This window comes from Tinamus guttatus, unplaced genomic scaffold, assembly GCF_059628265.1.
Source record: "Tinamus guttatus ecotype Peru unplaced genomic scaffold, ASM5962826v1 Tinamus_guttatus_pri_ptg000441l, whole genome shotgun sequence".
NCBI lineage: Eukaryota > Metazoa > Chordata > Aves > Tinamiformes > Tinamidae > Tinamus > Tinamus guttatus.
Genome location: NW_028288975.1, coordinates 796,278 through 810,080, shown reverse-complemented (window position 1 = coordinate 810,080; position 13,803 = coordinate 796,278). Strand labels below are relative to the sequence as shown.

The window sequence follows — 13,803 nt, the reverse complement described above, 5'->3', positions numbered from 1 at the left end:
CCCATACTCGGACTCTGCAGGCACTAGTGAGCCAAATTCTGCAGCTCCGGTCCCGCTCCGTCGGTGCGAGGTTATCGGAGCGCTTGGAGTTCCCAGAAACGGCCTGGATGCGGGTCCAGGTGACGTGGGCAGGGGACAGGGGACAAGCAGGACGTGGTGGCCGTGGCCCGCGCTGCTCTTGTTGAGCGATTGCTCTAGGAAGAGGTCACCAGGACACATTAAATCTGGTTTTTAATACCCAAAGGATCCCAGTCGTGTAGCAGAGGGGCTGCAGCGCACTGGGAGGAGGAGGTGCAGCCCTTCCAGCAGCCCCTGCAGCCCCCTTCTCGCTTTTATTTTACGCATTTTTTGTTTGCAAGTTGGAGATACTTCAGAAAAAAATATAGGAACATTTGTAAGTGAACTGTCTCAGGCTTGTGTGTAAAATACAGCACTGTATATTTTTGGGAATGTTGCTTTGTTTTAATCTTACCTTATTTTTTGGTGATACCTAGAAGAGACCTGACATTCCATAATCAGCCAATATGTAATGCTCAGCTAGACTTTTAAGAATATTTAATTATAATTTACCTTTTGTTTATGCAGGTTGTTTTATACAATACTTGGTTCATGTTCTTCAAAATACAGCCACTCTAACTTGATAAGTCATTGCACTACTAGAACTATTTAAAAATCTAGAACTATATTAACTTAGATTTTGTTTTAAAAAGCATGGGGTGCAGCTCGGAGGCCAGGAGTGCTGAACTGGCTCCCCAGCTGCACTGCAAAGCCAGCAGCTTGCATGGAACGAGGACATTTTTCAAGTAGCATCGAGATGTGTCCAGCTGGAGCGGGTGTCCTGTTTTCATGGAGTGCTTCAAGAGTGCAGCCGGAATTGAAAACAGTTCAACAGGAAAAGCAGCGTTGGGCTTTATAAAGGATTTAAAGCGATATTAAAAAAAGACAGAATAGTTTTTATACATTTTTTCCACGCATAGTAATTTTGCACTGTTAGTAATTCCCTTCTCTTACCCCTTGTTCCCTGTCTGCAATTCTGAAAATGCTTATTAAAATATTTTTTTAAACATACTGTCTGCATAAAAAAATGCCTGAGTTGTTTCTTTATTACAAGGGGTGCAGTATTTCTGCTTATACAGGATGTGAAGGAAGGTCTCTCCTGGTTCTTCGCTAGTAACTGTTACTGCTTTGATGAACTTACTTAAGAAAAAAAAAATACCTTTCTTGCTTTCATGATCAAACTCAGTCTAACAGTTCTTTGAACTGCTTCCCTCAGTGCTGTGAGGCAAATGCAAAGTTTTGCAAGGAGGTTTTGGGGGATTTTTCTTCTTTCCCTCGTATACATTTAAAGAACCCACCAAGGATTGAGGCTTGAGGAGGAGGAGGGATGGGGACCAATTTTCCTGCTCCCCCTGTGCCGGGTCGTTGCAGCTGGGGCTGCCCGAGGCTGTTCCCCCCACAACACAACGCAGCCCACGCAGCCAAACGGGCACCAGTTTATTCGAAGCCAGTACAAAAATACATAGGCACAGAACATCCTTTCTGCCATCGTTAGTGACTCCCAGGGAAGGCCTGCCATACATTCAAATAAAAAGGTCACCCTTTTAATCACTAAAATGAGAATTCTGTAAATAGATTTTTATATAGAAAAAAATTAAGTAGATTAATAGCATAGAAAATACTGCTCTACGAACTGCGGGTGCTCTCCCAGGGCGGCCGCGACCGCCCATAGCACTGAAGGGGGCACGTTTACAAACAGAATAAGCTTTAAAAAATATTTCTGCCGTTTGGACAATAAATCTAACCAGTAGATTTCCAATAAAAACCCGAAGCTCTCGCCACAACCGCAGCCCCTCTACAACTGCCTCGGCAGAGCGACGCGAGGAAAATCCCGCGCAGAGCCGGGGTTACCGCGGCCTGGCCCAACGGGAAGGGAAGGGACACCGGGAAAAGGTGTCCCGGGCAGCCGGGGTGCCCTGTCCTGCTGCAGGCAGGGAAAGCAGCGGCAGCCCCGGCGGGGGGACCCGCGCGGGACGCAGAGCGCTCCGAAAACGGAGCTTGTCTAAAGGCCCCGCTCGCTGCTCCGCGAATACCTCCCGGAAGCAAACTGGAACGTCCGGGGATGCCTTTTTCCTAGTGACTAAAAGAAAAAATAAATGCAACTACATAGTTTTACCAAAAAAAATTAAAAAGCGTTTGCCAAAATTATTAATATTTTTTTTTTCCAAGCCAAAAGGCGAGCCAAGGGAGAGCCCTAGACCCGAGTGCTGCTGCACGGGGCCTCCTCGCGACCAGCGCCGGGCTGTGCCCGGAGGCAGCGCGGGACACCCGGGGCGCTGCTCCCGCGCGGGCCCTCGGCCCCGTCTCCCACCACAGGACGCGGCTGCTCCTCCGCCGCCCCGACGGCACCTCCGCCAGTCCCTACAGCCCAATTTCAGCGTAATCAACCCCCAGGATTAGCCTCGTGATCCGACTCGATTCGATGCGTTCTGAAATGCAGCTTCCCAATCATTTCTCAAGGCAGCAATCTAGACTGTGAAAATTAAGGGCACCGCCATGAGTCCTCTGTGGACACCCCGATTTCTTTTGCTTTCCCCCAGAATCTGCACCCTGGTCACACAGAGCTTTTCCCTTTAATGTCCATCTTGCTGACGGCTTCGGAGGGCTTGTTCATCTGCTCTTCTGTGAAAGTGATATAGGAATACACGAGGCTTCCAGCAATACTGCAAAACACAGGGAAACAATGAACGGACGCCCACAAATGTCATATTTATCAAATAATCACCAGCTGTTAGTGAAAAAAAAAACAGCATTTACACATGCCGATACGCTCACAAGCTGAACTCCATCATTTAATTACAGCCAACCTACCCCAAAGAGCTGCAGGAGAGACAGGTCTGAGCAAGGTCCTGCCCTGCAGGCTCCCAAACCCCCTCTATAGACCCGGCAGCCCCTATATATTAATGGCCAGTCGCAAAACATTGGTTTCCAAAGAAACATCCAAAACATGGGACCGGCTCAGGGTCGGCTGCAAGCCTCCATGGGCTACAAAGTTTTTCTTCTATGTTTTCCTCCTAAGACTATGTATTCAGTCCAATTCGCACCCAAATGCTTCACATTCCGCATGCCCGTTAGGCTACTGGATGTGCTCCATCACTAACGTAATCCTGCTGAAGAGCACGGGCAGAAAAAGGAAACATTTCCAAACTGAAATACCTGCCGATACAGAAAGGAGCCACTGCTAAAAAGTGTGTGGAAATAATGATAATAATGAAGTTACCAATAATAGCAACTTTTAGCTGCAAGCAGAGGTAAAAGCAGCACTCGCTTCCCCACAGGCTTTTGGGACATGCAGGGCAGTGCTGTCCCCAGCACTGAAAGCTCAGAAAAATCTAATTTATTTTTTCTAAAAGGAGTGTTTAACCACCCAAATTGTCTCGGTCTCACAGCACCTTTCACCTGTGAATTATAAAGAATAACTGCAAACACTTGGAATTCTTACCTGATATTCAGACCAATGAAGTTTGTCCATGTAAAAATATAGTCTCCTCCAAAAAACATCCCAATATAGGTTATTAAAATATTCTGAAAAGGAACAAGAGTTTAGGTACAAGAGCATTTTTAGGTACAGGTTCACCCATTTTCTGCACTAACTCCCCCAAAGAGGGGCCAGAGCCTCCTCGAAAAGCAGGAAAATAGTCCCAGGCCCGGCAGCTCTGTCTATGTGATGAGCTTGCTTGGCCTCTGCACGCGCAGGAGCGATGCTGCCGTGCACGTCCCCCACCTGCTCTCGCTCCAAGGGCCAAAGCAGCTGTTTAATAAGAGGCACCAGGAATTACCGCAGCACTCGCCCCGCAGCGACCGCCCCTTACCTTAATGCAGCCAACTATTGTAGTTGTCAGCGCGGAGTTATACTGAGTGCACAGGACTGTGGAGTACATCAAGATAAACCTGCGGGAGGAAGGCAAGCCCATCAGGCCGCAATTCAGCTTTTAATCTCTCACTCTTCTAGAGCAGTTTTTGCATCACCACAAGATTGGCACTGAGGCAGGGATGAAAGTAAATCCCACCTGAAGCAGCTTTCAGAAATGTTCTCCCTATCGGGACCAAAGACCCTCTTGTCCTGGAGGAGCAGAGGGCACTGAGATGCTGCTGCTCCCCAGGTCCCTGCCCAGCTCTGGTGACACCAACGGCCGTCACTGCTGCAGGCACCCCCTGCATGAGCTGCACTCCAGGCTGGGCCTTAGCCCCAAGGGAGACATTTCTTTGCAGCAATAAATTTCTCTGCACCTTGCTGGCACCAAAACCCACCTCATTCGTGCTCTTAGTCAAGCTTTTTGAACAAGCAGGGGGCAAACGGGGATGCCGCCTTGGTGCAGAGGCTCCCTGCCACGGGGAGAGGCAGGGAAAACACCCGGGGGGAACGCGAGGAGCCCTTACCCCATGATGCAGGAGAGCGTGAACTGCAGCACGAAGAACATGTCTGCCCAGCCCGGGTACTCCAGTGCCTGCAACGACAGCGGCAGAGCTGCAGCGGCGCCTCCGGGAGACCCGAACCCCCCGAAACAGCGTGGGATACAGCCCACGGGGCCCACACGAGCGAGCGGGGGCAGGACGGACATCTCCTGGAGAGCCACGGTCCAGCGCTCCCCTCCTGGAACCCCTCCCCAAGAGGCTCAGGAAGGCTGCGGTGAGACGAGAGGCTGGAATTTTGGTGGAATTTTGGGAACCACACGCAACCCTGAGCATCTCTTGGAAGCTGCTCCCCGAGCGCCTGGGTGGATGTTTATTCCCACCAGGCAGATCTGGGATGGATCTGGATGATGTTTGTGTCTGCCGTTAAGCCCGAAGACCTGAAATCAGTCTCCCCGCTGTGTCTTGGTGCAGAGCACCGTGCAGCCCTGGCGGGGCCGCGACGCCAACCCTGCTGCAGCTCACAGGGACCAGCGCACCACAGGAGGGCATTACAGGCTCACATCAAAGGTTGAGATCCTGGGGGGTTACAGGTTAAGATTTGTGGAAGAGACACCCAGAAGAGGACAGCTGTTGATGTAACACTCTGCAGCTCCTCATCCAGGAGTTTCCCGTTAGGAAAGGCTCAAGAAAGGAGGTGATTTGGGTTCCAGCACCACAATGCGGCGGGGCTGGGGGTTGGGCTCGCTGCAGCACCGTCTCCAGTGCCCCGAGCTCCTGAAGAAAAGGCTGCACCACCAGAAACGAAGCCCGAATTTCACCCTCAGGGGTGGCTGGTTTCCGAATTTTGAGTGTGCAGGGAGCCAGGGGGGTGTGTTTTTTGGTCATTTTTTTGTTTTTGTTTAAAGCTGGCGGTTGTTTCTTCAAGGAAGTTCACACTTAGCCCAGCTGAACTTGCCGCTCCTGCCCGCGTGTGTTCGGGGCTGACCTACCCAACCCCAGGCCGGAGACGCACAGGGGGAAAGGAGGGCAGGCCGGGGCCAGGCCCGCGTCCCCCTGCTCCCTCCATGGCCCGCTGTGGCGTAGGGCTGGCTCCGAGGCCCGTGCCGGGGCACCGCGGCGCTGCCGCGCGCAGGAACCTGCCCTTTCACAACCCGGCCCCGCGCTCGCGGGAAGGCGAGATTAGATCTGAGGTCAAGTTTCTCCGAATTGGAGCATTTCCGACGAACTCTAACACCCCATTTTCAGAAGTGCAACACTCACTCAGAGCGCCGCGGCACCCACCGGAGAACGGCAGAAGCTTCTCGGCTTCCACCAAGGCCACACGCAGCCGCCGGCGCCTCCAAAGGGGCCTTGTGGGAGGGCGCTCCCAAACAGGGCATGAAACGGGCCTGGAAGGGGCCCCTGCTCCCTTCATCACCTCAATTATCGTCACTCTGCTGCGCTCGTCAGCGCCGGCATCTCTGCCGCTTGTAAAACGAGGCACCGCGCAGCCCCGGCACCCGCGACGCTGCTTAATGAACTACAAGACTTAACAAATCCCCGGGCTCCGGCAGCGGGGAGCCCTTCCAAAGCAACGTGCCCGGCTCCGCAAGCGCCGCAGCGGCGGCACCGGCACGAGAGGCCTCGCAGCTCCCTCCAGGCCCGCGGCCGCCCCCTCCCCGGGGACGCCATTTGGGCTGTCCTGCCTCATTCCGTCAATCCAGGGGAGCGTTTCCAACACACCGCGCGGTTAGATGCTGCGCAAGAGACAGTTTAGCTACACACATTTCAAAAGGCTGTTTTTCGTAACGCTGCGAATGTTGGATTTCCTGGTAGTAAGTCCAACAGACACATCTTTGTTTGCTTCCAACTGCCAAGAGCTTGTTCAGAGTGGGGGGAGAAAAAGAGAAGTTTATTCAGAAAAAAAATGGTAAGAGGAGATTGCTCTGCAGGCCGAACAGAGGCTCCACAGTGCAGCACAGAGCAACATTCTGCTCCGTGCCCGCCAGCTCCTGGTTATAAATGAACACATTATCCCAAATATATTCCAGCTGAACCGCCCTCCACCAAGAGCAGGAGGGCCTAGGCTATCTTCCTAGCCCACACTTGCCTCTTGTCACGTAATCACAGCTCATTATCTTAGCAAGGGCTGACCAGGATGCGTCATCTTGACGCGAAGCCCCTCAGGAGGAAGGAGCTGCCGCGGCGGGCGCCGAGCAGGAACGCGCCGGGATGGAGCGCGAGCCGGGCGGGAACGCGCGGCGTTCCCTGCCTCTTCCCAAGAGGAGCCGGTCCCGGCAGGTAGGAAACATGAACGCTCTTGTTGGGCAGGAGTCGAGCACAACAGCGAGTCCTCCCGCAGGCACGGAGCGCTCCGGGCTACGGGGAGATCGGATGCGCTGGAGACAGCGCGGGCTGAACAGGAATCCTCGGAGCAACTCGGGCCTTTCTTCTGGTCTGCCCTTCACGCTGAAGGGACTTGTTTGCTCCAGAAGTACTAACTTGTGTTTTAAATGATACTTGGTATAAATTATTCCCCTCACACTTCTCCATTCCTCAAGCATTACGAAAATGCTTTAATGAAGCAATTCTGTGGATTTAAAGCAAGCAGAACTTGCTTTAATTTTTTATTCTAATTCCACTTACACAGTTCTCCCCTGTTTACACAAAGCCTGTCCTCAGATCATCTTTTGTCCTACACTGATCCAGCAGATATTATATAAATATTATGTTACGGAATATAAATGTTATAAATATATTTATAAATTGAAGATAATGAAGTATTTCAGTTTCACCTTATTCCCTCCCCCACAATAAAATGGCAAATATTCAAAACACAAGTTACAGAGGGTATGTGTGGCTGTATGCTACAGAAACATCTTGCTGTCTGTTTTAAGCAACACAGGATCATACATTCAGCCCCAAAGGTATTGTGCCACTGAAGAGTTTGCTTTTTGGGATCAGATTCCTACCTTCTGCGCATCTCCAGTGAAATAGGCAATGATCAAGGTGGGAAGTATCATAAACAGTGCATTGTAGTACAGCAGACCGTATCTTCCCAGCTCCTAGAAAGGAAAAACATCTCTGTTATTTACGCTGGCTCCAAACAGAACGCAGACCCTTATGCATAGGGCTACTGAAGACCAGGTCTTATGAGCTAAACACACAGGGGGTTTGCAGAGACTCAGGAGAGCTTTGGGGTTTTTACAATGCGCGAGACCATTTCCACGCTGCTTTAAAACACTAGACGAAGTTCTGCTCTAGAGGCCTTTTGGAAACTGCATTGCTAACAAGTCCCTCCTTACCTTCTCCTAGAAGCAAAGACACACAGTAAAACTTCACAGGACCACGATGACATTTTGGTCAGAAACTCAGAAACAAGAAATAAAGAGTATCTGCCGATACTGGGGCTTCTAGCAAATACTTCCTATCAAACAGATCACCGGACACAGAAGTGATCCAAATAACCTGGGTGTAGGAATTGCAACCAGCCCAGAGCCAGGCAGGATTCCCGGCATCGCAGCAGGCGGCTCGGGAGCTTCCCGTGTCCGTAGCCAACATCCCCACAGCCTTGGGAAAGGCACCCGGATGCCAAAACGCGGCTTTCCCAGGAGGCAGACAGGAAAACGACCCCTACGGCAGCGCGTGGATTTCCCCACATAGTTTGTCTGTGAGATAAGCGAGGAGTTCAGCGCGGGTCAGCAAGCCTGGAGCGTTACCGCTAACCAGGACACGGCCCCTTGGCTGCCAGCAAGGGCAACTGCTCCCCGGGGCTTGCCAGGCCCGCGGCCAGCGCTGTGGCAATAAGGACACCCAAACAGCAACGTCGCCAAATGTTCTGGGCAAGAGATGGAGAGGGACGGGGGCGACAGCAGGTCGGGACCGCAGCAAGTGCAGCAGTGCCATTTCCCAGCGCTGGGTATACTTAGAATGACACCCCAGTGCTAGGCAATGCACCCAGAATAGGAGACACAGCAGCACGTTTAATTTGGAATACGACTTCTTCTCCATTTCCTACTGCAGCGGTGCCCTGAGCACATGAATTAAAAATAGATTACAAAGGTCACAGCCTCAGTATTCACCATGACACCAAATGATAACTTCTAGTGTAAAAAAAGCACCCGTGAGAGCACACTTTTAGTTAAGGTGGGAAAGAATGATGCATTTGGCCTCGGAACGGAGGCGCCTGGGGACGCAGCGCACCGTGAGGACGGCAGCTCAGCCCAACAAGGCCGAGCGCGGCCGCGCCATGAGCGCAGCCAACGTGGAGGAGCGCCCTCCCGACACGCCATAAACGAAAGCAAAGGTCAGCCTACCTTGGAGTCCAGCTTCTGCTTTACATAGGCACCGTTTGCAGCTGTTAAGGCGTCGTTAACGAGGATAAAAATATATCCTTCCAAATCAAATGCCAAGTCAGAACTAGGAAAGGAAAAAAAATAAGTCTCTTAACAGCACAGAACGTAGCATGCAAAAGATTTCTTCCACCTTTCCTCAGTAAGTTGCCAGAAAGAGTTAATCCTGCAAGGACTGGGATCCGAGTCTGGAAAACATTCTTTCCTATTATAGCATATGTCTGAAGCAAAAAAAGTCACCTCTTACTCACACTCTTCTTGGGACTTAGCGTGTGATACTCTTTTCACCTTAACCCACTTAAAAAAAGTTTTGCTCTAGCAACTTCCCCCCAGGGCTCCCGGGGTGTTTCTGAGCGAGCTCCAGCTCCCTTCTCAACAGCACCTTCACCAGGACACGTGCCACGATGTCACCTGCAAAGGCCTCGAGCACCGCGTTTTGCCGAGGTCGCGGCAGCCCTGCGGGCCGGCCAGCACACGAGGCACCAAACAGGGCGCAGGTCACAGCTGAAGGAGCGAAAACCCGAGGACTCACCTCGCAGCTACGAACGCGCCAATGATCATTGCGAATACTGTCATCTGAATGCTCCAGGAAAACTTCTTCCTGCGGGCAGGAAAGCAAGAACACTGCTGTCATTCACAGACACGGCCGGGGCTTCGCCAGAGCGCCCAGGCGGGCAGGAACGCAGTCAGTCGCCTCATTCACTGGCTGGGCAGCAGGCAAAACTCAACACAAACAGCAAGGAAAAAACGAGTCTTTACACAACTACTCCTGTGGCTTTTTTTTTTTTTTAAAAGGAAAGTTTGCACTGACAAGTCTCAAGTCTCAGGGATAACCTCTGCTCATTACTACACGGCTGCACGTGCAGCCGTTTGCTGCTGGGATGAGGCAGGAAATCCCGAGCACCGCGGCAGCGGCTTGGGGACAGATGGAGCCAGACGCCCCAGGAAGCGCTGCAGGTCCTGGGGTTGCATAAGGCAACAGAATAAACTGTCTTAGGACCTGTCCTGCTGTGAACATTAGCAAGCAACATGCGCAGAAAAAAAGCACAGGGCAGATCAAGGTAAGTCATCATAGTAACTAACACATTACTGCTTATCCATTTCCTTATCCACTCGTATTTCTAAAACTCAGCACAGAGCCAAAAACGCCTGACCACACGAGTCTTTGACGCAGGAAAACTTAGTAAAATACAGCATGTCGTTTCATCATCTCAAGACTTTGATAACTGCAGACACTATCTGTCATTGATAACCTTGGAGAAACAGTTGGAAAGACTCACTTGAGCAAAAATCCTTCAGCAAACATTGTAAACGGGATGGAGAACCTTCGCAGGACTGTAAACATTGGCAGGCTAAAAAATAGAGAACGAGAAGAAGATTTAGCAAGCTGAGAGGGCTTCCCTGCCGATGCCAGGGCCGGTCACCCCTAGCCCTCGGTCGGGAGGGACCGCCACCCCCACGGGCTCCCTGCTCCCCGGGCAGCCGTTGGGGACCACGCGCACGGCCGCCTCTCGCTGCGTCTGCCTTGCGGTACCGCGGCGGGCACGAGCACGGGGCGAGGACCGCAGCCAGGGCTCCCCGAACAGCCGTTTTACGCCTCCCTTCCCATCCTGAACACCCCGTACGCAAAAGCTCCCGCGTTTCAGGACTCTTTGCTCCCAGGATGGGGATTTGGAAGCGCACGGGGCTCGTCGGGGCAGCCACGGGCAGGGGACGCCCATCACAGCATCACGACCCTTCCCGTAGGTACAGGCAGTCCGTACTTCAGTTTCTTTGTGCTGAACAGTCCCGTGATCTGGTTCCCGAAGTACAGCAGAGGTAGAGGAAACATCTGGAAAGTTGCAAGAGGGACAACACTCAACAGGCAGCCGCAGAGCTCCCCGCAGGGCAACAGTCCCGCGCGGGGTTCATAGACGGAGATTCCCACCCCGCGGTGGAAACCCGCGTCCCCGGGGACACGCGGGGGTCCTTACCCGCCGCGGGATGTGCCGGTCGCAGTCGGGGAACTTGACGACGCGCAGCGCCTTGCCCGCCCGCAGCACCGCCACCGTGGCCAGCATCTGCGGGGACAGCGCCGCGTCACGGGGCAAGGGGGGACACTGGGGGGAACGGGGTGGGATTCGGGGAACGGGGTGGGATTCGGGGGGATGGAGCGGGATTTGGGGGAACGGGGTGGGTGCCACTCACCTGCCCCAGCCCCACGCACAGCGAGGACGGGAACCTGCGGGCACAGAGCAGAGGTTGGTGACGGTCACACATCACCCCATCCCAGGAGCCCCCCCAGGGACGCAGGGTTGAGCCCCCTGCCCGGGGGGGCCCATTGCACATATGGGGGTGCAAGGGGAGCACGGCTGGGGGGGGCATGCAAGGGGGTGCCAGGGCCCAATTTGGGGAGCTGGACTACTAGGAAGGGTCGTGCTAAAGGGTCCCCAAAATGGGAGGGGGAGAACCCATGCTGGGAGAGGGGAGATTCCAGGGATGGGGATCAGGGATAAGCGGGGACGTGTGGGGGGAGCCCGGGGTGGGGGTGCTCGTGCTGGGGGCGCGGGGGGCTCGGGGAGCCCAAGCAGAAGGACCCTGGGAAGGGGGGGTCAAGCCCGTGCTGGGGCCAGGGGGCTCCCCGCGAGCGGCGGCCGGCGCGGGCCCGCGCGTACCCGTAGGCGGTGAGGACGCTCTTGTTGAGCACGACGATGAGGAAGGAGCTGAGGCCGTAGAAGGCGGCGGCCAGGAGGCGCAGCAGGAGGCTGAGGCCCGGCGACGCCATGCCCGGCTCCGCATCGCCGCGCGCGGGGGCTCCCGCGGGGGCTGCCCCCTCCGCCCGCGCCGCGCGGCGGCTGCGCGCCCGTGAGCGCGACATGGCTGCGGGGGCGGGGCCTAACGGGGCGGGGCGGGGCCAGCGCGGGGGCGGGGACTGGGGCATGGGGCGGGGCCAGATCTGGGGGCGGTGCCTGGGTGGGCGGGGCGGGGCCAGCGCGGGGGCGGGGCTTGAAGCACGGGGGCGGGCCAGGCAGGCAGGGGGCGGGGTCGCGCGTCGTGGGCGGGGCCTGGCAGACCGGGGCGGGGCCAGGCAGGCAGGGGGCGGGGTCGCGTGCCGGGGGCGGGGCCTGGAGGCCGGGGGTGGGGTCAGGGCCCGTTATACAGCGCGCGGCCCGGGGGTGCGGAGGGTCCCTGTGCAGGGGCGCTATGTGCGGGGCGCTGTGGGCAGGGGGCCGTTGCACGGGGCGGGTATTGCACGGGGCGCCCTGCAGGGGGGATCGCACAGGGGGCACTGTGGGGGGGCCTTATACGGGACACTGTAGAGGGGGTGTCGCACAAGGGCTGTTGCACGGGGTGGGGGTGTTTTAGAGGGGGCTTTCCCCGAGGAGTAACGTGCAGGAGAGGCGTTGCAGGGGGTGTTGTGGAGGGGGCATTGCGGGGGGGTGCTATATTGAGGTGCTGTAGGGAGGACATTGCAGCGGGTGTTATACTGGGGTATTGCAGGGCTGTGTTTCCTGGGGGGCATTGCAGGGGGTGCAGCACAGGGGCTGTTGCAGGGGGTGTTATATTAGGGTATTGCAGGGCTGCATTTCCTGGGGGCATTGCAGGGGGTGCAGCACAGGGGCTGTTGCAGCAGGTGTTATACTGGGGTATTGCAGGGGCTGCATTTCCTGGGGAGGCCACTGCAGGGGCTGCAGCACAGGGGCCGTTACAGCGGGTGCTGGGGCATTCCCTGCAGGGCCGTGGTGCAGCCCCCATCCTTGGGGATGCTCCAAACCCACCCGGCCGCCACCCCGGAGGGACGACCTGCCGGAGCGGGGGCTCAGGCCCCGCAGAGCGGGGGCGGCCACGTGCGGGAGGGACCGCGTGGGCCAGCGGGAGCCGGGGCGGCACGAGGCAGCCGCAGCTGATCTAGGTCAGATAGGAGCAGAGCGCGGCCCGGCGCCCGCGGGAGGCAGGAGCTCCTCGTGGCGCCCTCCTTTATATATTATATATAGATATATATATATATGCACACTCATATATCTATATTTATATATAATATATACATATTTGGCACAAAGCATCATCTCATGGCCTCCAGCGCGCCGATGTGCCGCGCAGATAACGGCGCCGCGGGCCCGGATGACTAAGGGCGCTGCAGGAACCAGATAAGGGAGGCGGCGCGCGGCGGAGCGCCGGGCTTTCCCATGGAGTGAGTCAGGGCGGGAGCGCTGGCGGCCCGCGCGGCCCCATCGCAGGCGGCCGCGTGCGCCCGGCGCCCGGGGCCCCGGCGCACCAAGGTAATGGACGCTGCCCCTTCCCTCCCTCCCCGCTGCTCCCTTCGCCCTGCGCTTTCTTGGCCGCTTGCTCTGCGCTTTTGGAGCGGGGTGGTCTGCGGAGAAGGTCGCGGGGTCCTCCGTGCCCGCTCCATGCCGCAGAGCTCCCGCCTGGACGCTTTTCATCCTGCTGCCCTAAATGCAGAGCTCCCCTTGCGCTCCTTCCCTGGAGGATCCGTAGGCAGCGGTTTAAGCCCCGAGGTGGCCGCCGTGGGGCTGGTGAGATGTCCCCTCGCCGTCCGGAGCGGGCAGGGAGCGGGGAGGCGGAAAGCGCAGAGGAGGCGAATGCAGGAGGTTGCAGCGGCTGCGCCATCGCCGTGGCCCTTGGCCGGGCTCCGGTCCAGCAGGTCCATGGGTCCAGCTCTGCCATCCCCGCGCACTCGCCCCGGGTGCACTCAGCCCCAGCATCCCGGGGCAAGCGCAGGGGTGGTGCGGATGGGGCTGGTGCCTGTGCCCCCGCTGCCCTTCCGTGCCCAGGGGGGTTGAGGCTCCTCAGGAGGCCCCAGCCTCGCATCCCGATGGACCCGCTGGAAGCAGAGGAGCCGCAGCTGAGGTGCCCGTGCTCGGGAACGCCGCTCGCCGCATGTGCGAAAGCTGCGGTGGCTGCGGGTGCCGCCGGCAGCTGCTCGACTCTGGAAAATTCGCACCCACAAGGCGCAAAAGCCAATGTGGGTGCCCGGCGCCGGGCTGCGGCGCCGCGGGCGCGCGCTCTGCCGCGTGCAGCACAGATGGCCCTGTGGTTTTTCCCACAGGGACCATGGGCC

General features: G+C 56.3%; 1 protein-coding gene across 1 annotated transcript; it reads right to left on the bottom strand.

Moving 5' to 3' along the window:
- Positions 1-2,423: 2,423 nt before the first annotated feature.
- On the bottom strand, positions 2,424-11,569 carry SLC35D1 (solute carrier family 35 member D1). Its single transcript, XM_088531956.1, has 12 exons — positions 11,399-11,569; positions 10,932-10,965; positions 10,718-10,804; positions 10,508-10,575; positions 10,025-10,096; positions 9,277-9,345; positions 8,709-8,811; positions 7,365-7,457; positions 4,438-4,505; positions 3,870-3,948; positions 3,500-3,582; positions 2,424-2,720 (listed from the first exon to the last, which is right to left on the bottom strand). The coding sequence occupies exons 1-12, from the start codon at positions 11,506-11,508 to the stop codon at positions 2,612-2,614; spliced, it is 975 nt and encodes a 324-aa protein (XP_088388082.1). The 5' UTR covers positions 11,509-11,569; the 3' UTR covers positions 2,424-2,611.
- Positions 11,570-13,803: the final 2,234 nt, after the last annotated feature.

Bases quoted from the DNA above. Each gene is read 5' to 3' on its own strand.
- SLC35D1 (XM_088531956.1), bottom strand. From the start codon at position 11,508: ATGGCGTCGCCGGGCCTCAGCCTCCTGCTGCGCCTCCTGGCCGCCGCC. The intron at 10,966-11,398 runs GTACGCGCGGGC...CTGTGCCCGCAG, and splicing joins AGCGTCCTCACCGCCTACGG to GTTCCCGTCCTCGCTGTGCG. The intron at 7,458-8,708 runs GTAGGCTGACCT...TTTCCTTTCTAG, and splicing joins AGCAGAAGCTGGACTCCAAG to GAGCTGGGAAGATACGGTCT.